Genomic DNA, 24,566 nt, shown 5'->3' with positions numbered 1-24,566 from the left:
CACGCTGGGTCTGTACATAGTCAATGGTAGGCTTCAATAGGACTCGTCTGGTGTACCTACTGTACTATAGCTCATCTTTTGGCAGTAGTGCTGGAGACTACTTTATTACTGACCATAACCCAGAGACAGAGCGTTCACGCCCAACCAACCGACACACCTATCAGACCACATCAAAATCACAACCTACCGAAAAACTATTGGCCAACAACAAATCCAATCCCTCCTAGACAACTTCCTGGACAAAATGTTTCCCTGCTATAGTGCAGGAGTAAACTTAGCAGTAGGAAGCCTGAACAGTATATTTAACATATCACATTTAAATATTCAAGCAGCAAACCTAAGAAAACTAACAACAATTAAAAATGGTTTGATGAAGAATGCATCAAACAACAATTTTAGAAAACTATCCAACAAACTACCCAGAAAAACATAGCTTAGTCCTTCACTATGGGGAAGCACTAGAACAGTCCAGAAATACACTATGAAAAAAGAAGGAACAGCATGACAGAAAACAGCTCAATGTGACTGAAGAATCCATAGAATCAAATCACATGTGAAGAAAAAGCACTAGGAAGAGCTACCTATCCAAAATGGAGATGTACGGATAAACCCCTTCTCCAACCCTTTCAGACACCTTTCAGAAACAAAGCATAGAAATTATCATTTACTAAACTTAGAATCAGTTATTAAAGACTACGAAAACAAACTGGTTTCTCTAGTTACATTGAATGAGCTACAGGACAAAATACAAACCCTCCAACCCCAAAAGTCCTGTGGTGTTGATGGTAACCTAAACAAAATATAGAGACCACAAATTCAAATGGGCTATTCTTAAACTCTTCAACATTATCCTCAGCTCTGGCATCTTCTCCAATATTTGAACCAAGGTCTGGTCACCCCAATGAGGATATGTTGGAGGATGCTGTTGATGATACTGCAAAGGATTATTCCGAGATTGGAATCTGTATCAACAGCAGTGTAATTATTGGGATCAAATTTGTCTCAACGTTTGTTTGGAATTTGTGGTATATTTTCCTATTTAATTTAGGTTACCATCAACACCACAGGCCTTTTTGGGTTGGAGAGTTTGTATTTAGTCTTGTAGCTCATCCAATGTAATTATTGATTTGGGTCTTTTGACTTGATTATTTTTTGTTCATCGTCCTGTTTATTTGTTTTTGTAAAAACTGTCTTGGTTCACACAGGAAACTGTTGAGTGTCAAAAACCCAGCAGCGTTGCAGTTCTTGACACATTCAAACCAGTGCGCCTGGCACCTACTACCATACCCCATTCAAAGGCACTTAAATATTTTGTCTTGCCCATTCACCCTCGAAATGACACACATACACAATCCATGTCTCAACTGTCTCAAGGCTTAAAATCCTTCTTTAACCTGTCTCTTCCCCTTCATCTACACTGACCTCAATAAGGGATAATAGCTTTCACCTGCTCAGTCTATGTCATGTTTTGTACACTCAGTGTATATCAATGAATTGGCAAGGGCACAAGAGCAGTCCTCAGCATCTGGCCTCACCCTACTGGACTCGGAAATCACATGTCTACTGTGTGCTGATGATCTGGTGCTTCAGTCCCCAACCAAGGAGGGCCTACAGCAGCACCTAGATCTGTCCCCAACCAAGGAGGGCCTACAGCAGCACCTAGATCTGTCCCCAACCAAGGAGGGCCTACAGCAGCACCTAGATCTGTCCCCAACCAAGGAGGGCCTACAGCAGCACCTAGATCTGTCCCCAACCAAGGAGGGCCTACAGCAGCACCTAGATCTGTCCCCAACCAAGGAGGGCCTACAGCAGCACCTAGATCTGTCCCCAACCAAGGAGGGCCTACAGCAGCACCTAGATCTGTCCCCAACCAAGGAGGGCCTACAGCAGCACCTAGATCTGTCCCCAACCAAGGAGGGCCTACAGCAGCACCTAGATCTGTCCCCAACCAAGGAGGGCCTACAGCAGCACCTAGATCTGTCCCCAACCAAGGAGGGCCTACAGCAGCACCTAGATCTGTCCCCAACCAAGGAGGGCCTACAGCAGCACCTAGATCTGTCCCCAACCAAGGAGGGCCTACAGCAGCACCTAGATCTGTCCCCAACCAAGGAGGGCCTACAGCAGCACCTAGATCTGTCCCCAACCAAGGAGGGCCTACAGCAGCACCTAGATCTGTCCCCAACCAAGGAGGGCCTACAGCAGCACCTAGATCTTCTGCACAGATTCTGTCAGACAAATCTCAGTAAGACAAAAATAATGGTGTTCCAAAAAAGGTCCAGTGGCCAGGACCACAAATACAAATTATATTGAGACACCGTTGCCCTGGAGCACACAAAGAATTATACCTACCTCAACACCACAGGTAACTTCCACACGGCTGTGAACGATCTAAGAGACAAGGCAAGAAGGGCCTTCTTCTATTCCACCACAAGGAACATAAAAATCGACATCCCGGGATGGGCAAAAAATGACTTCAATCAGTTATAGAACCCATTGCCCTTTATGGTTGTGAGGTCTGGGGTACGCTCACCAACCAATAATTCACAAAATAGGAAAAACACGCAATTGAGACTCTACATGCAGAATATACACAAATATACTTTGTGTACAGAATTAGGACTATACCCACTTGTTATCAAAATCCAGAAAATAGTCGTTAAATTCTACAACCACCTAAAAGGAAGAAAGTCCCAAACCTTCCATAACAAAGCCATCACCTACAGAGAGATTAACCTAGAGAACAGTCCCCTCAGCCATCTGGTTTTGGGGCTCAGTTCTAGGGCTCACAAAAACAAACAGACCCCACAGAGCCCCAGGACAGCAACATAATTACACCCAACCAAATCATGAGAAAACAAAAAGACAACTATTTGACAAACTGGAAAGGGTCAACTAAAATAACAGAGCAAACTAGAATGCTATTTGGCCCTAAACAGACAGTACACAGTGGCAGAATACCTGACCACTGTGACTGACACACAATTAAAGAAATCCTTGATGTACAGACTCAGTGAGCATAGCCTTGCTATTGAGAGAGGTTGCCTAAGACAAGATATGTGCCCACTGTCCACAAAATGAGGTGGAAACTGAGCTGCATTTCCTGACCTCCTACCAAATGTATTACAGACACACTTCCCACAGATCCACAAAGAATTTGAAAACAAATCAAACACTAATACATTCCTATATCGGTTTGGTTAAATACCACAATGTGCAATCACAACAGCACGATTTGTGGCCTGTTGCAATAAGGAAAGGGCAACTACTGGAGCACAAACAACACTATAAATACCACCAATATCTATCTGTTTATCTTCCCCCACAAATCGTACTACAGCTATTTGCACATTGCTAAAACACTGTACATAGCTGATAATAGAACACTTGAAATGGCTATATTTTTCAACCATTTAGAGATAGAGAGAGGAGAGGGGGACAGAGAGGAGAAATGTGGCTTGCACAACCATGTCCTAGACCTGCTGATTCATGGATCAAACAATTACCAGACTATTCTAAGTCAGACAACACTGGCCCCTTTCTCTCTCTCTCTCTCTCCTTTACCCTGCTCACCTCAACCATGGCTCTCTCTCTCCTTTACCCTGCTCACCTCAACCATGGCTCTCTCTCTCTCCTTTACCCTGCTCACCTCAACCATGGCTCTCTCTCTCTCCTTTACCCTGCTCACCTCAACCATGGCTTTCTCTCTCTGCTTTACCCTGCTCACCTCAACCATGGCTTTCTCTCTCTCCTTTACCCTGCTCACCTCAACCATGGCTTTCTCTCTCTCCTTTACCCTGCTCACCTCAACCATGGCACTCTCTCCCTCTCTCTCCTTTACCCTGCTCGCCTCAACCATGGCACTCTCTCCCTCTCTCTCCTTTACCCTGCTCGCCTCAACCATGGCACTCTCTCCCCCTCTCTCTCTCTCCTCAACCATGGCTTTCTCTCGCTCTTTCCTTTACCCTGCTCGCCTCAACCATGGTTTTCTCTCTCTCCTTTACCCTGCTCACCTCAACCATGGCTTTCTCTCTCTCCTTTACCCTGCTCACCTCAACCATGGCTTTCTCTCTCTCCTTTACCCTGCTCACCTCAACCATGGCTTTCTCTCTCTCTCTCCTTTACCCTGCTCACCTCAACCATGGCTTTCTCTCTCTCTCTCTCTCTTTATCCTGCTCACCTCAACCATGGCTCTCTCTCTCCCCTTTACCCTGCTCGCCTCCTCAACCATGGCTTTCTCTCTCTCTCTCTCCTTTATCCTGCTCACCTCAACCATGGCTCTCTCTCTCCCCTTTACCCTGCTCGCCTCAACCATGGCTTTCTCTCTCTCTCTCTCCTTTACCCTGCTCACCTCAACCATGGCTTTCTCTCTCTCTCTCCTTTACCCTGCTCACCTCAACCATGGCTTTCTCTCTCTCCTTTACCCTGCTCACCTCAACCATGGCTTTCTCTCCCTCTCTCCTTTACCCTGCTCACCTCAACCATGGCTTTCTCTCTCTCTCTCTCCTTTACCCTGCTCACCTCAACCATGGCTTTCTCTCTCTCTCTCCTTTACCCTGCTCACCTCAACCATGGCTTTCTCTCTCTCCTTTACCCTGCTCACCTCAACCATGGCTTTCTCTCCCTCTCTCCTTTACCCTGCTCACCTCAACCATGGCTTTCTCTCTCTCTCCTTTACCCTGCTCACCTCAACCATGGCTTTCTCTCTCTCTCTCTCCTTTACCCTGCTCGCCTCAACCATGGCTTTCTCTCTCTCTCTCCTTTACCCTGCTCACCTCAACCATGGCTTTCTCTCTCTCTCTCCTTTACCCTGCTCACCTCAACCATGGCTTTCTCTCTCTCCTTTACCCTGCTCGCCTCAACCATGGCTTTCTCTCTCTCCTTTACCCTGCTCGCCTCAACCATGGCTTTGTCTCTCTCTCTCCTTTACCCTGCTCACCTCAACCATGGCTTTCTCTCTCTCTCTCCTCAACCATGGCTTTCTGCCGCTCTTTCCTTTACCCTGCTCGCCTCAACCATGGTTTTCTCTCTCTCCTTTACCCTGCTCACCTCAACCATGGCTTTCTCTCTCTCCTTTACCCTGCTCACCTCAACCATGGCTTTCTCTCTCTCCTTTACCCTGCTCACCCCAACCATAGCTTTCTCTCTCTCCTTTACCCTGCTCACCTCAACCATGGCTTTCTCTCTCTCCTTTACCCTGCTCACCTCAACCATGGCTTTCTCTCTCTCCTTTACCCTGCTCACCTCAACCATGGCTTTCTCTCTCTCCTTTACCCTGCTCACCTCAACCATGGCTTTCTCTCTCTCCTTTACCCTGCTCACCTCAACCATGGCTTTCTCTCTCTCCTTTACCCTGCTCACCTCAACCATGGCTTTCTCTCTCTCCTTTACCCTGCTCACCTCAACCATGGCTTTCTCTCTCTCCTTTACCCTGCTCACCTCAACCATGGCTCTCTCTCTCCCCTTTATCCTGCTCGCCTCCTCAACCATGGCTTTCTCTCTCTCTCTCTCCTTTATCCTGCTCACCTCAACCATGGCTCTCTCTCTCCCCTTTACCCTGCTCGCCTCAACCATGGCTTTCTCTCTCTCTCTCTCCTTTACCCTGCTCACCTCAACCATGGCTTTCTCTCTCTCTCTCCTTTACCCTGCTCACCTCAACCATGGCTTTCTCTCTCTCCTTTACCCTGCTCACCTCAACCATGGCTTTCTCTCCCTCTCTCCTTTACCCTGCTCACCTCAACCATGGCTTTCTCTCTCTCTCTCCTTTACCCTGCTCACCTCAACCATGGCCTTCTCTCTCTCTCTCTCCTTTACCCTGCTCACCTCAACCATGGCTTTCTCTCTCTCTCTCCTTTACCCTGCTCACCTCAACCATGGCTTTCTCTCTCTCCTTTACCCTGCTCGCCTCAACCATGGCTTTCTCTCTCTCCTTTACCCTGCTCGCCTCAACCATGGCTTTGTCTCTCTCTCTCCTTTACCCTGCTCACCTCAACCATGGCTTTCTCTCTCTCTCTCCTTTACCCTGCTCACCTCAACCATGGCCTTCTCTCTCTCCTTTACCCTGCTCGCCTCAACCATGGCTTTCTCTCTCTCTCTCCTTTACCCTGCTCACCTCAACCATGGCTTTCTCTCTCTCCTTTACCCTGCTCGCCTCAACCATGGCTTTCTCTCTCTCTCTCCCTTACCCTGCTCTCCTCAACCATGGCTTTCTCTCTCTCTCTCCTTTACCCTGCTCACCTCAACCATGGCTTTCTCTCTCTCTCTCTCTCTCTCCTTTACCCTGCTCGCCTCAACCATGGCTTTCTCTCTCTCTCTCCTTTACCCTGCTCAACTCAACCATGGCTTTCTCTCTCTCCTTTACCCTGCTCGCCTCAACCATGGCTTTCTCTCTCTCCTTTACCCTGCTCACCTCAACCATGGCTTTCTCTCTCTCCTTTACCCTGCTCGCCTCAACCATGGCTTTCTCTCTCTCCTTTACCCTGCTCACCTCAACCATGGCTTTGTCTCTCTCTCTCCTTTACCCTGCTCACCTCAACCATGGCTTTCTCTCTCTCTCTCCTTTACCCTGCTCACCTCAACCATGGCCTTCTCTCTCTCCTTTACCCTGCTCGCCTCAACCATGGCTTTCTCTCTCTCTCTCCTTTACCCTGCTCACCTCAACCATGGCTTTCTCTCTCTCCTTTACCCTGCTCGCCTCAACCATGGCTTTCTCTCTCTCTCTCCCTTACCCTGCTCTCCTCAACCATGGCTTTCTCTCTCTCTCTCCTTTACCCTGCTCATCTCAACCATGGCTTTCTCTCTCTCCTTTACCCTGCTCACCTCAACCATGGCTTTCTCTCTCTCCTTTACCCTGCTCACCTCAACCATGGCTTTCTCTCTCTCCTTTACCCTGCTCACCTCAACCATGGCTTTCTCTCTCTCCTTTACCCTGCTCACCTCAACCATGGCTTTCTCTCTCTCCTTTACCCTGCTCACCTCAACCATGGCTTTCTCTCTCTCCTTTACCCTGCTCACCTCAACCATGGCTTTCTCTCTCTCCTTTACCCTGCTCACCTCAACCATGGCTTTCTCTCTCTCTCTCCTTTACCCTGCTCACCTCAACCATGGCTTTCTCTCTCTCTCTCCTTTACCCTGCTCACCTCAACCATGGCACTCTCTCCCTCTCTCTCCTTTACCCTGCTCGCCTCAACCATGGCACTCTCTCCCTCTCTCTCCTTTACCCTGCTCACCTCAACCATGGCCTTCTCTCTCTCCTTTACCCTGCTCGCCTCAACCATGGCTTTCTCTCTCTCTCTCCTTTACCCTGCTCACCTCAACCATGGCTTTCTCTCTCTCCTTTACCCTGCTCGCCTCAACCATGGCTTTCTCTCTCTCTCTCCCTTACCCTGCTCTCCTCAACCATGGCTTTCTCTCTCTCTCTCCTTTACCCTGCTCATCTCAACCATGGCTTTCTCTCTCTCCTTTACCCTGCTCACCTCAACCATGGCTTTCTCTCTCTCCTTTACCCTGCTCACCTCAACCATGGCTTTCTCTCTCTCCTTTACCCTGCTCACCTCAACCATGGCTTTCTCTCTCTCCTTTACCCTGCTCACCTCAACCATGGCTTTCTCTCTCTCTCTCCTTTACCCTGCTCACCTCAACCATGGCACTCTCTCCCTCTCTCTGCTTTACCCTGCTCGCCTCAACCATGGCACTCTCTCCCCCTCTCTCTCTCTCCTCAACCATGGCTTTCTCTCGCTCTTTCCTTTACCCTGCTCGCCTCAACCATGGTTTTCTCTCTCTCCTTTACCCTGCTCACCTCAACCATGGCTTTCTCTCTCTCCTTTACCCTGCTCACCTCAACCATGGCTTTCTCTCTCTCCTTTACCCTGCTCACCTCAACCATGGCTTTCTCTCTCTCCTTTACCCTGCTCACCCCAACCATAGCTTTCTCTCTCTCCTTTACCCTGCTCACCTCAACCATGGCTTTCTCTCTCTCCTTTACCTTGCTCACCTCAACCATGGCTTTCTCTCTCTCCTTTACCCTGCTCACCTCAACCATGGCTTTCTCTCTCTCTCTCCTTTACCCTGCTCACCTCAACCATGGCACTCTCTCCCTCTCTCTGCTTTACCCTGCTCGCCTCAACCATGGCACTCTCTCCCCCTCTCTCTCTCTCCTCAACCATGGCTTTCTCTCGCTCTTTCCTTTACCCTGCTCGCCTCAACCATGGTTTTCTCTCTCTCCTTTACCCTGCTCACCTCAACCATGGCTTTCTCTCTCTCCTTTACCCTGCTCACCTCAACCATGGCTTTCTCTCTCTCCTTTACCCTGCTCACCTCAACCATGGCTTTCTCTCTCTCCTTTACCCTGCTCACCCCAACCATAGCTTTCTCTCTCTCCTTTACCCTGCTCGCCTCAACCATGGCTTTCTCTCTCTCTCTCCCTTACCCTGCTCTCCTCAACCATGGCTTTCTCTCTCTCTCTCCTTTACCCTGCTCATCTCAACCATGGCTTTCTCTCTCTCCTTTACCCTGCTCACCTCAACCATGGCTTTCTCTCTCTCCTTTACCCTGCTCACCTCAACCATGGCTTTCTCTCTCTCCTTTACCCTGCTCACCTCAACCATGGCTTTCTCTCTCTCCTTTACCCTGCTCACCTCAACCATGGCTTTCTCTCTCTCTCTCTTTACCCTGCTCACCTCAACCATGGCACTCTCTCCCTCTCTCTGCTTTACCCTGCTCGCCTCAACCATGGCACTCTCTCCCCCTCTCTCTCTCTCCTCAACCATGGCTTTCTCTCGCTCTTTCCTTTACCCTGCTCGCCTCAACCATGGTTTTCTCTCTCTCCTTTACCCTGCTCACCTCAACCATGGCTTTCTCTCTCTCCTTTACCCTGCTCACCTCAACCATGGCTTTCTCTCTCTCCTTTACCCTGCTCACCTCAACCATGGCTTTCTCTCTCTCCTTTACCCTGCTCACCCCAACCATAGCTTTCTCTCTCTCCTTTACCCTGCTCACCTCAACCATGGCTTTCTCTCTCTCCTTTACCTTGCTCACCTCAACCATGGCTTTCTCTCTCTCCTTTACCCTGCTCACCTCAACCATGGCTTTCTCTCTCTCTTTTACCCTGCTCACCTCAACCATGGCTTTCTCTCTCTCCTTTACCCTGCTCACCTCAACCATGGCTTTCTCTCTCTCCTTTACCCTGCTCACCTCAACCATGGCTTTCTCTCTCTCTTTTACCCTGCTCACCTCAACCATGGCTTTCTCTCTCTCCTTTACCCTGCTCACCTCAACCATGGATTTCTCTCTCTCTCTCCTTTACCCTGCTCACCTCAACCATGGCTTTCTCTCTCTCCTTTACCCTGCTCACCTCAACCATGGCTTTCTCTCTTTCCTTTACCCTGCTCACCTCAACCATGGCTTTCTCTCTCTCCTTTACCCTGCTCACCTCAACCATGGCTTTCTCTCTCTCTCTCTCTCTCTCCTTTATCCTGCTCACCTCAACCATGGCTCTCTCTCTCCCCTTTACCCTGCTCGCCTCCTCAACCATGGCTTTCTCTCTCTCTCTCTCCTTTATCCTGCTCACCTCAACCATGGCTCTCTCTCTCCCCTTTACCCTGCTCGCCTCAACCATGGCTTTCTCTCTCTCTCTCTCCTTTACCCTGCTCACCTCAACCATGGCTTTCTCTCTCTCTCTCTCTCTCTCCTTTATCCTGCTCACCTCAACCATGGCTCTCTCTCTCCCCTTTACCCTGCTCGCCTCCTCAACCATGGCTTTCTCTCTCTCTCTCTCCTTTATCCTGCTCACCTCAACCATGGCTCTCTCTCTCCCCTTTACCCTGCTCGCCTCCTCAACCATGGCTTTCTCTCTCTCTCTCTCCTTTATCCTGCTCACCTCAACCATGGCTCTCTCTCTCTCCTTTACCCTGCTCACCTCAACCATGGCTTTCTCTCCCTCTCTCCTTTACCCTGCTCGCCTCAACCATGGCTTTCTCTCTCTCTCTCTCCTTTACCCTGCTCACCTCAACCATGGCTTTCTCTCTCTCCTTTACCCTGCTCACCTCAACCATGGCTTTCTCTCTCTCCTTTACCCTGCTCACCTCAACCATGGCTTTCTCTCCCTCTCTCCTTTACCCTGCTCACCTCAACCATGGCTTTCTCTCTCTCTCTCATTTACCCTGCTCACCTCAACCATGGCTTTCTCTCTCTCTCTCTCCTTTACCCTGCTCACCTCAACCATGGCTTTCTCTCTCTCTCTCCTTTACCCTGCTCACCTCAACCATGGCTTTCTCTCTCTCTCTCCTTTACCCTGCTCACCTCAACCATGGCTTTCTCTCTCTCTCTCCTTTACCCTGCTCACCTCAACCATGGATTTCTCTCTCCCTCTCCTTTACCCTGCTCACCTCAACCATGGCTTTCTCTCTCTCTCTCCTTTACCCTGCTCACCTCAACCATGGCTTTCTCTCTCTCCTTTACCCTGCTCACCTCAACCATGGCTTTCTCTCTCTCTCTCCTTTACCCTGCTCACCTCAACCATGGCTTTCTCTCTCTCCTTTACCCTGCTCGCCTCAACCATGGCTTTCTCTCTCTCCTTTACCCTGCTCACCTCAACCATGGCTTTCCATCTCTCCTTTACCCTGCTCACCTCAACCATGGCTTTCTCTCTCTCCTTTACCCTGCTCGCCTCAACCATGGCTTTCTGTCTCTCCTTTACCCTGCTCGCCTCAACCATGGCTTTCTGTCACTCCTTTACCCTGCTCGCCTCAACCATGGCTTTCTCTCTCTCTCCTTTACCCTGCTCTCCTCAACCATGGCTTTCTCTCTCTCTCTCTCTCTCTCTCTCTCTCTCTCTCTCTCTCTCTCTCTCCTCAACCATGGCTTTCTCTCTCTCTCTCCCTTACCCTGCTTGCCTCAACCCAACCATGGTTCATCTTTCCTTTCCTCCTCCCTCTCTATCTCTCCTTATTGTCCCTTACCCCTTCCTACTGTCATTTATTCTTCCCTCCCTCCCCTCAGTCATCCTCCCTCCATCCTGTCCCTCATCCCCCCCTTCTTTTATAATTCAGTTGACTCATCCCTGCCTCTGCCCAGAGGCATGCCCTCTTTTTCTTCTGTGCCCTGGGAGACGCCAGGCATTCCTGCCAGAAAACTACACAGGACACCACAGGCATGTGACACACACACACACACACACACACACACACACACACACACACACACACACACACACACACACACACACACACACACACACACACACACACACACACACACACACACACACACACACACTCTACCAGGCCGAGCCAGGCCATGGCAGGCAAACAAAATGATTTCACCATGAGGACAATGGGGGCTTTAACACAGTTAAAAGTTTAATGACTGTCATAGGAAAAAACTGAAGATGGATCAACATTGGAGTTACTCCACAATACTAACCTAATTGACAGAGTGACCGGAAGAAAGCCTGTACAGAATACAATGACTCCCAAAGATGCATCCTGTTTGCAACAAGGCACTAAAGTAATATTGAAAAAAATACATGTCAAAGCAATTCACTTTTTGTCCTGATACAAAGTGTTATGTTTGGGGCAAATCCAATACAACACATCACTGAGTACCACTTTCCATATTTTCAAGCATAGTGGTGGCTGCAACATTATATGTGTTATGGGTATGCTTGTAATCGTTAAGGACTGGGGAGTTAGCAAGAATACAGTGACTATTCCCACATAAAATTGAAATACATGTTTTAAGCTATCATTATGGGGTATTGTGTGGAGATGGGTGATATACATTTATTTTTAAAAATCCTTTCTGAATTCAGGCTGTAATAAAATGTGGAATAAGGGGTATGAATACTTTCTGAAGGAACTGTACATTCTCTGACACACACACGCGACAAAAGTGATAACATCTTGTATAAACATTTAAAAATACCATGGTTCTACTGTAGTTGTTTAAAAGTTGCTTTACCGTGCAGGTGAAGGCTTCCAATCCCTTCATTCTACAGTAACTTTCATCCTTCCCTCAAGTCCTTTTCCACCAACTTTATTATGAACACTGTAGAAGGATTCCTAGAAGAAGTTTCCACATTTGAAAGACCCAGAGAGTAAAGCTGTGACTCAGTGTGGTTCCATTTCTCTCATTTCTTCAGAGAAGCCCTCCCACTTATACAGAGACAAGGTTAGCCTTGAGATTGTGTTCACTCAGCAAGATTGGGGCTGAAGAGAAATGGCTGCTCTCTCATAGGGTTTTAATAGGCCCAAATAAACACAGCAGGCATCCTTTAAATGCTCTAGGTAGATATTGCCCATAGTCACAGATCTAGGATCAGCTTACCCACCATAAATTCTAACTTTAGCCATTAGTGAGGAGAAACACAAAACAGACCTTAGATCAGTGTCTTGTAGCAACTTCATACTACTCCATAAACCCTGCATGAGCCAGACTGACTGTTTGAAAGCTCCATTCCATCGAACCTCAGACACCAATCAGAGCCCTGTCCCTCTATAGATCCCACTACTCTTCAAACCATCTGGGTTTCCTAACAGTAAAACAACTGAAGAGTCTGACACATCCACATGATCTACAAATTAGTAGAACAACCCAGCTGCTGCTCTTAACGGATGCTCCTAAAATTGTCTGTTGAGTGGCTCAACCTTGTTGACCTAAAGCCTATGAGAGCTACACCAGTCTGAGCCAACAGTTAAAATGATAGGTAGGTTGTCACACTTGGACAACAAGACTTTTAGTCAATAGTTGTGCAGGTGGTTAGTAGACTGTAGACACACATTGGGCCTTTGACAACGCAGTCTTTGAACAGTCATCTTCTGGGCTGTCCCAAATGGCATCCCTATGGTCCTGGTCAAAAGTAGTGCACTATAAAGGGAATAGGGTGCCATTTGGGACATACTGCTGGAGCAGCCTGGGAGGTAGAATCTTTTTATGTCAACACAAAAGGAGCTGGTTAGCGACGGTGGTCCAACATCTGTGACGTTAGTTACTGAGCAAATTGGGCCAGTGTGTTTGGTCCTGTTAATGTGCAGCTGAACACTGGAACTCTTTGTGTTGTAAGGCCTCACTGCTGATCTGTTTTATAGGCTCAGAACAGACCGGTGATATTAACCACAGTCACATTCTCAAATGGTACCCTATTCCCTATATAGCGCACATGTAGTACATCAGGGTCCATACGGTGCTCTTTGGGACGCACATCAGTTTCTGGTTGGTCCCTAAACTTCAGTGGCTGAGCAAACACCCCTGCTGTTTACTCAAGCAGTGCAAAGGTGTGCTGGCATAAAAAAGTTGCATAGGTGTGAAGCAGAGTACTTTATGTGCGTTTCAAGATGCAGTGTGTTTAAAGTATTCTGGGTGTGAAATAACCATAAGTGTGAAAGTGTGTTTTAATGTGACTATGTTGGCTATGGAAAGAGTATGAAGTAGCCCTTCACTCCTTTCTCTTCAAGTTAATCAGAACTGACAAATGGGAACCCATTCCAACTTTAAACACAACTATACCCTACACACTATTTAACACATGGGAATCTTTCATTAAGGGAAAACTTCAGGATCTACCCCATGTCACAGTTCTGGTCCTACCCCATGTCACAGTTCTGGTCCTACCCCATGACACAGTTCTGGTCCTACCCCATGTCACAGTTCTGGTCCTACCCCATGTCACAGTTCTGGTCCTACCCCATGTCAAAGTTCTGGTCCTACCCCATGTCACAGTTCTGGTCCTACCCCATGTCACGGTTCTGGTCCTACCCCATGTCACGGTTCTGGTCCTACCCCATGTCACAGTTCTGGTCCTACCCCATGTCACAGTTCTGGTCCTACCCCATGTCACAGTTCTGGTCCTACCCCATGTCACAGTTCTGGTCCTACCCCATGTCACAGTTCTGGTCCTACCCCATGTCACAGTTCTGGTCCTACCCCATGTCACAGTTCTGGTCCTACCCCATGTCACAGTTCTGGTCCTACCCCATGTCACAGTTCTGGTCCTACCCCATGACACAGTTCTGGTCCTACCCCATGTCACAGTTCTGGTCCTACCCCATGTCACAGTTCTGGTCCTACCCCATGTCACAGTTCTGGTCCTACCCCATGTCACAGTTCTGGTCCTACTCCATGTCACAGTTCTGGTCCTACCCCATGTCACAGTTCTGGTCCTACTCCATGTCACAGTTCTGGTCCTACCCCATGTCACAGTTCTGGTCCTACCCCATGTCACAGTTCTGGTCCTACCCCATGACACAGTTCTGGTCCTACCCCATGTCACAGTTCTGGTCCTACCCCATGTCACAGTTCTGGTCCTACCCCATGTCACAGTTCTGGTCCTACCCCATGTCACAGTTCTGGTCCTACCCCATGACACAGTTCTGGTCCTACCCCATGTCACAGTTCTGGTCCTACCCCATGTCACAGTTCTGGTCCTACCCCATGTCACAGTTCTGGTCCTACCCCATGTCACAGTTCTGGTCCTACCCCATGTCACAGTTCTGGTCCTACCCCATGTCACAGTTCTGGTCCTACTCCATGTCACAGTTCTGGTCCTACTCCACGACACAGTTCTGGTCCTACTCCACGACACAGTTCTGGTCCTACTCCACGACACAGTTCTGGTCCTACCCATGACACAGTTCTGGTCCTACCCCATGACACAGTTCTGGTCCTACCCCATGACACAGTTCTGGTCCTACTCCATGTCACAGTTCTGGTCCTACCCCATGACACAGTTCTGGTCCTACCCCATGACACAGTTCTGGTCCTACCCCATGACACAGTTCTGGTCCTACCCCATGTCACAGTTCTGGTCCTACCCCATGTCACAGTTCTGGTCCTACCCCATGTCACAGTTCTGGTCCTACCCCATGTCACAGTTCTGGTCCTACCCCATGTCACAGTTCTGGTCCTACCCCATGTCACAGTTCTGGTCCTACCCCATGTCACAGTTATGGTCCTACCCCATGTCACAGTTCTGGTCCTACCCCATGTCACAGTTCTGGTCCTACCCCATGTCACAGTTCTGGTCCTACCCCATGTCACAGTTCTGGTCCTACCCCATGTCACAGTTATGGTCCTACCCCATGTCACAGTTCTGGTCCTACCCCATGTCACAGTTATGGTCCTACCCCATGTCACAGTTATGGTCCTACCCCATGTCACAGTTCTGGTCCTACCCCACAGTTCTCCCCAGCTGTGCTCTTTAGCCTGTTGACATATGCAACCTACATGTACAAATTACCGTGACTAACCTGTACCCCTGCACATTTACTCGGTACCGGGCCCTCTGTATTTAGCCTCGTTATTGTTATGTAATTCGACTGTATTACTTTTACTTTATTTAGTAAATATTTTCTTAACTCTATTTCTTGAACTGCACTGTTGGATAAGGACTTGTAAGTAACACTTCACAGTTGTATTCCTGTTGTATTCGACGCATGTGACAAATACAATTTGATACAGTACCAGTCAAAAGTTTGGATACACCTACTCATTCAAGGGTTTTTCTTAATTTGTACTATTTTCTACATTGTAGAATAATAGTGAAGACATCAAAACTATGAAATAACACATATGGAATCATGTAGTAAACAAAAAATGTGTTAAACAATTCAAAATATATTTTATATTTGAGATTCTTCAAAGTAGCCACCCTTTGCCTTGATGACAGCTTTGCACACTCTTGGCATTCTCTCAACCAGCTTCACCTGGAATGCTTTTCCAACAAGGAGTTCCCACATATGCCGAGCACTTGTTGGCTGCTTTTCCTCCACTCTGCGGTCCAACTCATCCCAAACCATCTCAATTGGGTTTAGGTCCGGTGATTGTGGAGGCCAGATCATTTGATGCAGCCTCCTATAGATCCCTGGCTGGGGACCACTGATATATAATATATTCTACAGCCTCCTATAGATCCCTGGGTTGGGACTGGGGAGCCCCTGTGTTTGGAGAGGGATTACACCAGAGAATTCTCCCCCTTTCTCCCTCCCTTGTTATTCACCCTGACTTATCCACTAAACACATTTCTCCTGACCCCCAGCCCCCCGCTCATTCTTCCTGCTCCTATCCCAACCCCTTTACCTAAAGACATGTCCCCTCTCCCCAACCCGCCCAGCACCCTCTCCCCCTTCCTTCCCAGTTCACCCGCCCAGCACCCTCTCCCCCTTCCTTCCCAGTTCACCCACCCAACCCTTCTCCCACAGATTCCCAATGCACCCCTGCCATCTAAAGGGGAGGTGGGGGTGGTGGAGGAGGAGGGGGGCAGATTCCTGTAGAGTGAGAGAACAAACACAGCAGTGTGTTCCTCCTACTTATGTCTCCTGCTCTCCTCTAGTTGCTCAGGAACTTCCTCCCTCTGGGAACCCAGGGTCTACCACCACACACACATGCTTCCCAACCCTACTGAGACACACCCAGGGCATACAACCAGCAGCTGCCATGCCTTTCCACCACATACACAAGCTGTCATGTGCTTAACCATTCCATATCCCCTGCCAGCCATGGTCACACACACACACACACACACACACACACACACACACACACACACACACACACACACACACACACACACACACACACACACACACACACACACACACACACACACACACACACACACACACACACACACACTTCAGTAGAACATCCGTCCTTCTATACCACCTCTACTACTGTCTAATCCAACATCTGTTCCGTCCTTCAATACCATCTCTACTACTGTCTACTCTAACATCTGTTATGTCCTTCTGTACCATCTCTACTACTGTCTACTCTAACATCTGTTCCGTCCTTCTATACCATCTCTACTACTGTATACTCTAACATCTGTTATGTCCTTCTGTACCCCCTCTACTACTGTCTACTCCAACATCTGTTCCGTCCTTCTATACCCCCTCTACTACTGTCTACTCCAACATCTGTTCCGTCCTTCTATACCCCCTCTACTACTGTCTACTCCAACATCTGTTCCGTCCTTCTATACCCCCTCTACTACTGTCTACTCCAACATCTGTTCCGTCATTCTATACCCCCTCTACTACTGTCTACTCCAATATCTGTTCCGTCCTTCTATACCCCCTCTACTACTGTCTACTCCAACATCTGTTCCGTCCTTCTATACCCCCTCTACTACTGTCTACTCCAACATCTGTTATGTCCTTCTGTACCATCTCTACTACTGTCTACTCCAACATCTGTTCCGTCCTTCTATACCCCCTCTACTACTGTCTACTCCAACATCTGTTCCGTCCTTCTATACCCCCTCTACTACTGTCTACTCCAACATCTGTTATGTCCTTCTGTACCATCTCTACTACTGTCTACTCCAACATCTGTTCCGTCCTTCTATACCCTCTCTACTACTGTCTACTCCAACATCTGTTATGTCCTTCTGTACCATCTCTACTCCAACATCTGTTCTGTCCTTCTGTACCATCGTGTGGTTTGCTAGAAGAGTTATAGAACCAGATCCAAAGAGTCAATTGATTCCAAATGACCTCTATGCTCTTGACGCGCTTATTTTCATTCTGAACCACATGAGCTGATACTCTTGGCAATGGGCAAGTCCATGTCAACTGAATTACGCTGGCTATTTTTCACTTAAAAATGTATGCCGAACAAAAATAACCTCTATATGATATGTTCAATATGATACAGTATGTTCTAAATGATACAGTATGTACTATATGATACAGTATGTTCTATATGATGTGTTCTATATAATACAGTATGTTCTAAATGATACAGTATGTTCTATATGATACAGTATGTTCTATATGATGTGTTCTATATAATACAGTATGTTCTAAATGATACAGTATGTTCTATATGATACAGTATGTTCTATATGATGTGTTCTATATAATACAGTATGTTCTAAATGATACAATATGTTCTATATAATATATTCTATATGATACAGTATGTTCTGTATTATATGTTCTATGTGATACAGTATGTTCTGTATGATATGTTCTATGTGATACAGTATGTTCTGTATGATATGTTCTATATAATATATTGTTCTAAATGATACAGTATGTTCTTTATAATACAGTATGTTCTTTATTCTATATGATATGTTCTATATGATACAGTATGTTCTTTATAACACAGTATGTTCTATATTATACAGTATGTTCTATATGATGTTTTCTATATCATACAGTATGTTCTAAATGATACAGTATGCTCTTTATAATACAGTATGTTCTATATGATACGTTCTATATGATACAGTGTGTTCTAAATTATGTGTTCTATATGATACAGTATGTTCTATATGATATGCTCTATACAATACAGTATGTTCTATAAGATACGTTCTATAAGATACAGTGTGTTATATATGATGTGTTCTAAATTATGTGTTCTATATGATACAGTATGTTCTATATGTGTTCTATAAGCTACAATATGATATGTTCTACATGATACAGTGTGTTCTATGTGATATGTTCTATATGATACCGTATGTTCTTTATAATACAGTATGCTCTTTATAATACAGTATGCTCTTTATAATACAGTATGTTCTATATGATACCGTATGTTCTTTATAATACAGTATGCTCTTTATAATACAGTATGTTCTATAATCTACATGATGTGTTCTATATAATACAGTGTGTTATATATGATATGTTCTATATGCTACAATATGATATGTTCTATATGATACAGTATGTTCTATATGATACAGTATGTTCTATATGATATGTTCTGTATGATACAGTATGTTCTATATGGTATGTTCTATATGATACAGTATGTTCTATATGATATGTTCTATATGATACAGTATGTTCTATATGATTTGTTCATATGATATGCTCTATATAATAAAGTGTGTTCTATATGATGTGTTCTATATAATACAGTGTGTTCTATATGATATGTTCTATATGATACAGTATGCTCTTTATAATACAGTATGTTCTATATGATATGTTCTGTATGATACAGTATGTTCTATATGGTATGTTCTATATGATACAGTATGTTCTATATGATATGTTCTATATGATACAGTATGTTCTATATGATTTGTTCATATGATATGCTCTATATAATAAAGTGTGTTCTATATGATGTGTTCTATATAATACAGTGTGTTCTATATGATATGTTCTATATGATACAGTATGCTCTTTATAATACAGTATGTTCTGTATGATACGTTTTATATGATGTGTTCTATATGATACAGTATGTTCTATATGGTATGTTCTATATGATACAGTATGTTCTATATGATATGTTCTATATGATACAGTATGTTCTATATGATACAGTATGTTCTATATGATACAGTATGTTCTATATGGTATGTTCTATATGATACAGTATGTTCTATATGATATGTTCTATATGATACAGTATGTTCTATATGATACAGTATGTTCTATATGATACAGTATGTTCTATATGGTATGTTCTATATGATACAGTATGTTCTATATGATATGTTCTATATGATACAGTATGCTCTTTATAATACAGTATGTTCTATATGATACGTTTTATATGATGTGTTCTATATGATACAGTATGTTCTATATGATATGTTCTATATGACACAGTATGTTCTATATGATTTGTTCATATGATATGCTCTATATAATAAAGTGTGTTCTATATGATGTGTTCTATATAATACAGTGTGTTCTATATGATGTGTTCTATATGATACAGTGTGTTCTATATGATACAGTGTGTTCTATATGATACAGTATGTTCTATATGGTATGTTCTATATGATACAGTATGTTCTATATGATATGTTCTATATGATACAGTATGCTCTTTATAATACAGTATGTTCTATATGATACAGTGTGTTCTATATGATACAGTGTGTTCTATATGATACAGTATGTTCTATATGGTATGTTCTATATGATACAGTATGCTCTTTATAATACAGTATGTTCTATATGATACGTTTTATATGATGTGTTCTATATGATACAGCATGTTCTATATGATATGTTCTATATGCTACAATATGATATGTTCTATATGATACAGTATGTTCTATATGATATGTTCTATATGCTACAATATGATATGTTCTATATGATACAGTATGTTCTATATGATATGTTCTATATGACACAGTATGTTCTATATGATTTGTTCATATGATATGCTCTATATAATAAAGTGTGTTCTATATGATGTGTTCTATATAATACAGTGTGTTCTATATGATGTGTTCTATATAATACAGTGTGTTCTATATGATATGCTCTATATATTACAGTGTGTTCTATATGATACAGTGTGTTCTAGTTGATGTGTTCTATATGATATGCTCTATATATTACAGTGTGTTCTATATGATATGTTCTATATGACACAGTATGTTCTATATGATTTGTTCATATGATACGCTCTATATAATAAAGTGTGTTCTATATGATATGTTCTATATGCTACAATATGATATGTTCTATATGATACAGTATGTTCTATATGATATGTTCTATATGCTACAATATGATATGTTCTATATATTACAGTGTGTTCTATATGATATGTTCTATATGACACAGTATGTTCTATATGATTTGTTCATATGATATGCTCTATATAATAAAGTGTGTTCTATATGATATGTTCTATATGCTACAATATGATATGTTCTATATGATACAGTATGTTCTATATGATATGTTCTATATGCTACAATATGATATGTTCTATATATTACAGTGTGTTCTATATGATATGTTCTATATGACACAGTATGTTCTATATGATTTGTTCATATGATATGCTCTATATAATAAAGTGTGTTCTATAAGATGTGTTCTATATGATACAGTGTGTTCTATATGATACAGTGTGTTCTATATGATACAGTGTGTTCTATATGATATGCTCTATATATTACAGTGTGTTCTATATGATACATTGTGTTCTATATGATTTGTTCATATGATCTATATGATTTGTTCATATGACACAGTATGTTCTATATGATTTGTTCATATGATATGCTCTATATAATAAAGTGTGTTCTATATGATGTGCTCTATATGATGTGCTCTATATAATACAGTTTGTTCTATAGGATGTGTTCTATATGATGCAGTGTGTTCTAAATAATGTGTTCTATATAATACAGTGTGTTCTATATTATGTGTTCTATATTATATGTTCTACATGATGTGTTCTCTATGATACAGTAGGTTCTATAGTGTTTTATACGTGGTATTTTTTTAAAGTAACCTTTATTTAACTAGGTAAGTCAGTTAAGAACAAAATTCTTATTTTCAATGACAGCCTAGGAACAGTGGGTTAACTGTCTTGTTCTGGGGCAGAACGACAGATTTTTATCTCGTCAGCTCGGGGATTCAATCTTGCAACCTTTCGGTTACTAGTCCAAAGCTCAAACCATTAGGCTACCTGCCAACCCATGATACAGTATATTCCATATGATGTGTTCTATATGATACAGTATGTTCTATATGACGATTTCTATATGATACAGTATGTTCTATATGATACATTAAAACTAGTTTTTCAACCACTCCACTAATGTCTTGTTAACAAACTATAGCTTTGGCAAGTCGGTTAGGAGATCTACTTTGTGCATGACACAAGTAATTTTTCCAACAATTATTTCACTTATAATTCACTGTATAACAATTCCAGTGGGTCAGAAGTTTACATACACTAAGTTGACGGTGCCTTTAAACAGCATGGAAAATTCCAGAAAATGACGTCATGGCTTTAGAAGCTTCTGATAAGCTAATTGACCATTTGAGTCAATTGGAGGTGTACCTGTGGATGTATTTCAAGGCCTACCTTCAAACTCAGTGCCTCTTTGCTTGACATCATGGGAAAATCAAAAAAATCAGCCAAGATCTCAGAAAAAAAATATGTAGACCTCCACAAGTCTGGTTCATCCTTGGGGGCCTGACCTTGGGGGCCTGACCTCAATCCTATAGAAAATGTGTAGGCAGAACTGAAAAAGTGTGTGTGAGCAAGGAGGCCTACAAACCTGACTCAGTTACACCAGCTCTGTCAGGAGGAATGGGCAAAAATTCACCCAACTTATTGTGGGAAGCTTGTGGAAGGCTACCCGAAACATTTGACCTAAGTTAAACGATTTAAAGGCAATGCTACCAAATACTAATTGAGTGTATGTAAACTTCTGACCCACTCGGAATGTGAAGAAGGATATAAAAGCTTAAATAAATCATTCCCTCTACTATTATTCTGACATTTCACATTCTTAAAATAAAGTGGTGATCCTAACTGACCTAAGACAGGGCATTTTTACTAGGATTAAATGTCAGGAAGTATGAAAAACTGAGTTTAAATGTATTTGGCTAAGGTGCATGTAAACTTCCGACTTCAACCTGTATATGATACAGCCACAACTGTCAGTAAGAGTGTCCATGATTGAGTCTTTCATGAAAAGATTGAGAAAAAACTGCCCAGTTTGAGTGGTTTTTGCAGCTCGTTCCAGTCGAGAGCTGCAGCGAACTGAAAAGACGAGCAACCCAGGGATGTGTGTGCTTTGGGAACCTTTAACAGAATGTGACTGGTAGAACCGGTATTGGATGTGGAGGATGAGGGCTGCAGTAGATATTTCAGATAGGGGGAGTGAGGCCTAAGAGGGTTTTATAAATAAGCATCAACCAATGGGTCTTGCGAGATGACCAGTTTACAGAGGAGTATAGAGTGCAGTGATGTGTCCTATAAGGAGCATTTGTAGTAAATCTGATGGCCGAACGGTAAAGAACATCTAGACGCTCGAGAGCACCCTTACCTGTCGATCTATAAATGATGTCTCCATAATCTAGCATGAGTAGGATGGTAATCTGAATCAGGGTTAGTTTGGCAGCTGGGATGAAAGAGGAGTGATTACGATTGAGGAAACCAAGTCTAGATTTAACTATATACTGCAGCTTTGATATGTGCTGAGATAAGGACTGTGTCTAGCCATAATCCCAAGTACTTGTATGAGGTGACAACCTCAAGCTCTAAACCCTCAGAGGTAGTAATCACACCTGTGGGGAGAGGGGCATTATTCTTACCAAACCACATGACCTTTGTTTTGGAGGTGTTCAGGACAATGCAGAGAAAGTTTGTTGGGCACTAAGAAAGCTGTGTTGTAGAGCGTTTAACACAAAATCCAGGGAAGGGCCAGCTGAGTATAAGACTACCATCTGCATATAAATGGATGAGAGAATATATATGATATATTCTATATTATAAACTGGGTGGTTCGAGCCCTGAATGCTGATTGGCTGACAGCTGTGGTATATCAGACCGCATACCACAGGTATGACAATACATTTATTTTTACTGCTCTAATTACGTTGGTAACCAGTTTATAATAGCAATAAGGCAACTCGGGGGTTTGGGGTATATGGCCAATATACCACGGCTAAGGGCTGTATCCAGGCACTCTGCGATGCGTCGTGCATAAGAACATCCCTTATCCGTGGTATATTGGCCATATACCACACCCCCTCGTGCCTCATTGCTTAATTAATGATATGTTCTACATGATATTTTAAGAGAGAGAAAGAGAAAGAGAGAAAGGTGTCCTGGAGGACTTGGTAACAGTACAGGACAAATCTACCCTGTGGACAAAATGTGTGTGTATGCCTACGTGTGTTCCTCCCTACCTGTTCTTTGGCTTTGGACACCCAGGTCTGGAACAGCAGATCCAATCTGGACTTGTGGTACTTCCTGGTGGTCTTCACCGCTATGAAAATGTCTTTCAGCTCCAGAGGATTCCTGGGCCGAGACCCTCCAGCCCCCGTCACACCCCCAGTTCTGTGGAGGAAGTCCCCCTCTGACCCTGTCTGAGAGTCTATATGCTTCCCAGCGCCCTGGGTGTCAGCTTGACGAGCTGTATACACCCAGTCCCCATCCACAGTCCTCTTGGTCTCTCTTGGTGTACTCTGCCCCATAGAGTCACCATCAATCCCATTACGCCCCACTGTCACTTTCCCCATATCTGTCTGGAGAGGAACCACCAGACGTCCAGGGTGCCGGGCAGGTTTGTTGTGGGCCCGGGGCCGGGGCCGGGGAAGGTCCCCCTGATGCTGTGAGGGCTGGAGGGTGGGGATGAGGAGCAACAGGGCACAGAGAGCCAGGGAGAACAGGAAGCAGAGCTTGCTGACACCCATTGAGGAAACATGCATCCTGATTGGCCACTGGAGGGGCCTGTCAGCCGCCAGCGCCAGCTTTGCTCCCCACACCGCCGTGTCCCATCTTTATGACCTCACACGGGAACCTGAAGAGACTTCGACACACAACATCATTATCATCATCACCCTCACCCCCAAGCCATTAGACTGATGATTCATAAATATCGCCACCAGACAATTCACATTGACGACCCCCCCCCCCTGTACACTGCTGCTACTCGATGTTTGTTTGCTACCTATGCATAGTCACTTCGCCCCCACCTACATGTACAGATTACCTCAACTAGCCTGTACTCCTGCACACTGACTCGGTACTGGTGCCCCAGTATATAGCCTCGTTATTCTTATTCTGTTACTTTTTGTTATAGCCTACTTGGTAAATATTTTCTTATTTTTGAA

The 24,566-nt window shown here is 44.5% G+C and overlaps 2 protein-coding genes across 51 annotated transcripts in view; both read right to left on the bottom strand.

Moving 5' to 3' along the window:
* LOC118370993 (beta-1,3-N-acetylglucosaminyltransferase radical fringe-like) overlaps nt 1-24,566 on the bottom strand; it is a 42,963-nt gene that overhangs the window by 16,468 nt on the left and 1,929 nt on the right. Inside the window, exon 3 of the mRNA XM_035756281.2 lies at nt 23,640-24,262. Within this exon, the coding sequence (XP_035612174.1) occupies nt 23,640-24,161 (522 nt within the window). The 5' untranslated portion in view covers nt 24,162-24,262. The remainder of the gene's footprint in view (nt 1-23,639; nt 24,263-24,566) is intronic.
* LOC127909579 (golgin subfamily A member 6-like protein 22) lies at nt 1,102-10,946 on the bottom strand. 50 transcript variants are annotated; one of them, XM_052471699.1, is made up of 13 exons: nt 10,625-10,939; nt 10,426-10,585; nt 10,166-10,210; nt 9,311-9,913; nt 8,878-9,189; nt 8,517-8,633; nt 8,236-8,313; nt 7,835-8,029; nt 7,473-7,589; nt 6,817-7,050; nt 5,086-5,436; nt 3,686-3,802; nt 1,102-3,646 (listed from the first exon to the last, which is right to left on the bottom strand). In XM_052471699.1, exons 2-13 carry the CDS (start codon nt 10,471-10,473, stop codon nt 3,572-3,574), a joined length of 2,292 nt encoding a protein of 763 aa, XP_052327659.1. In that variant the 5' UTR covers nt 10,474-10,585; nt 10,625-10,939; the 3' UTR covers nt 1,102-3,571. The 50 variants fall into 50 exon arrangements, 46 of the variants coding, with proteins under 46 accessions (XP_052327659.1, XP_052327745.1, XP_052327731.1 ...); XM_052471785.1 differs by having other exon boundaries at nt 1,110-3,802; nt 9,311-9,388; nt 9,650-9,913; nt 10,625-10,942; XM_052471771.1 differs by having other exon boundaries at nt 1,110-3,802; nt 8,878-8,916; nt 9,112-9,189; nt 10,625-10,941.

The sequence above is a fragment of the Oncorhynchus keta genome, chromosome 2, assembly GCF_023373465.1.
Source record: "Oncorhynchus keta strain PuntledgeMale-10-30-2019 chromosome 2, Oket_V2, whole genome shotgun sequence".
In the NCBI taxonomy this organism is placed as follows: domain Eukaryota; kingdom Metazoa; phylum Chordata; class Actinopteri; order Salmoniformes; family Salmonidae; genus Oncorhynchus; species Oncorhynchus keta.
The sequence above is the reverse complement of the archived record's forward strand: the minus strand, read 5'-3'. Positions and strand labels throughout refer to the sequence as shown.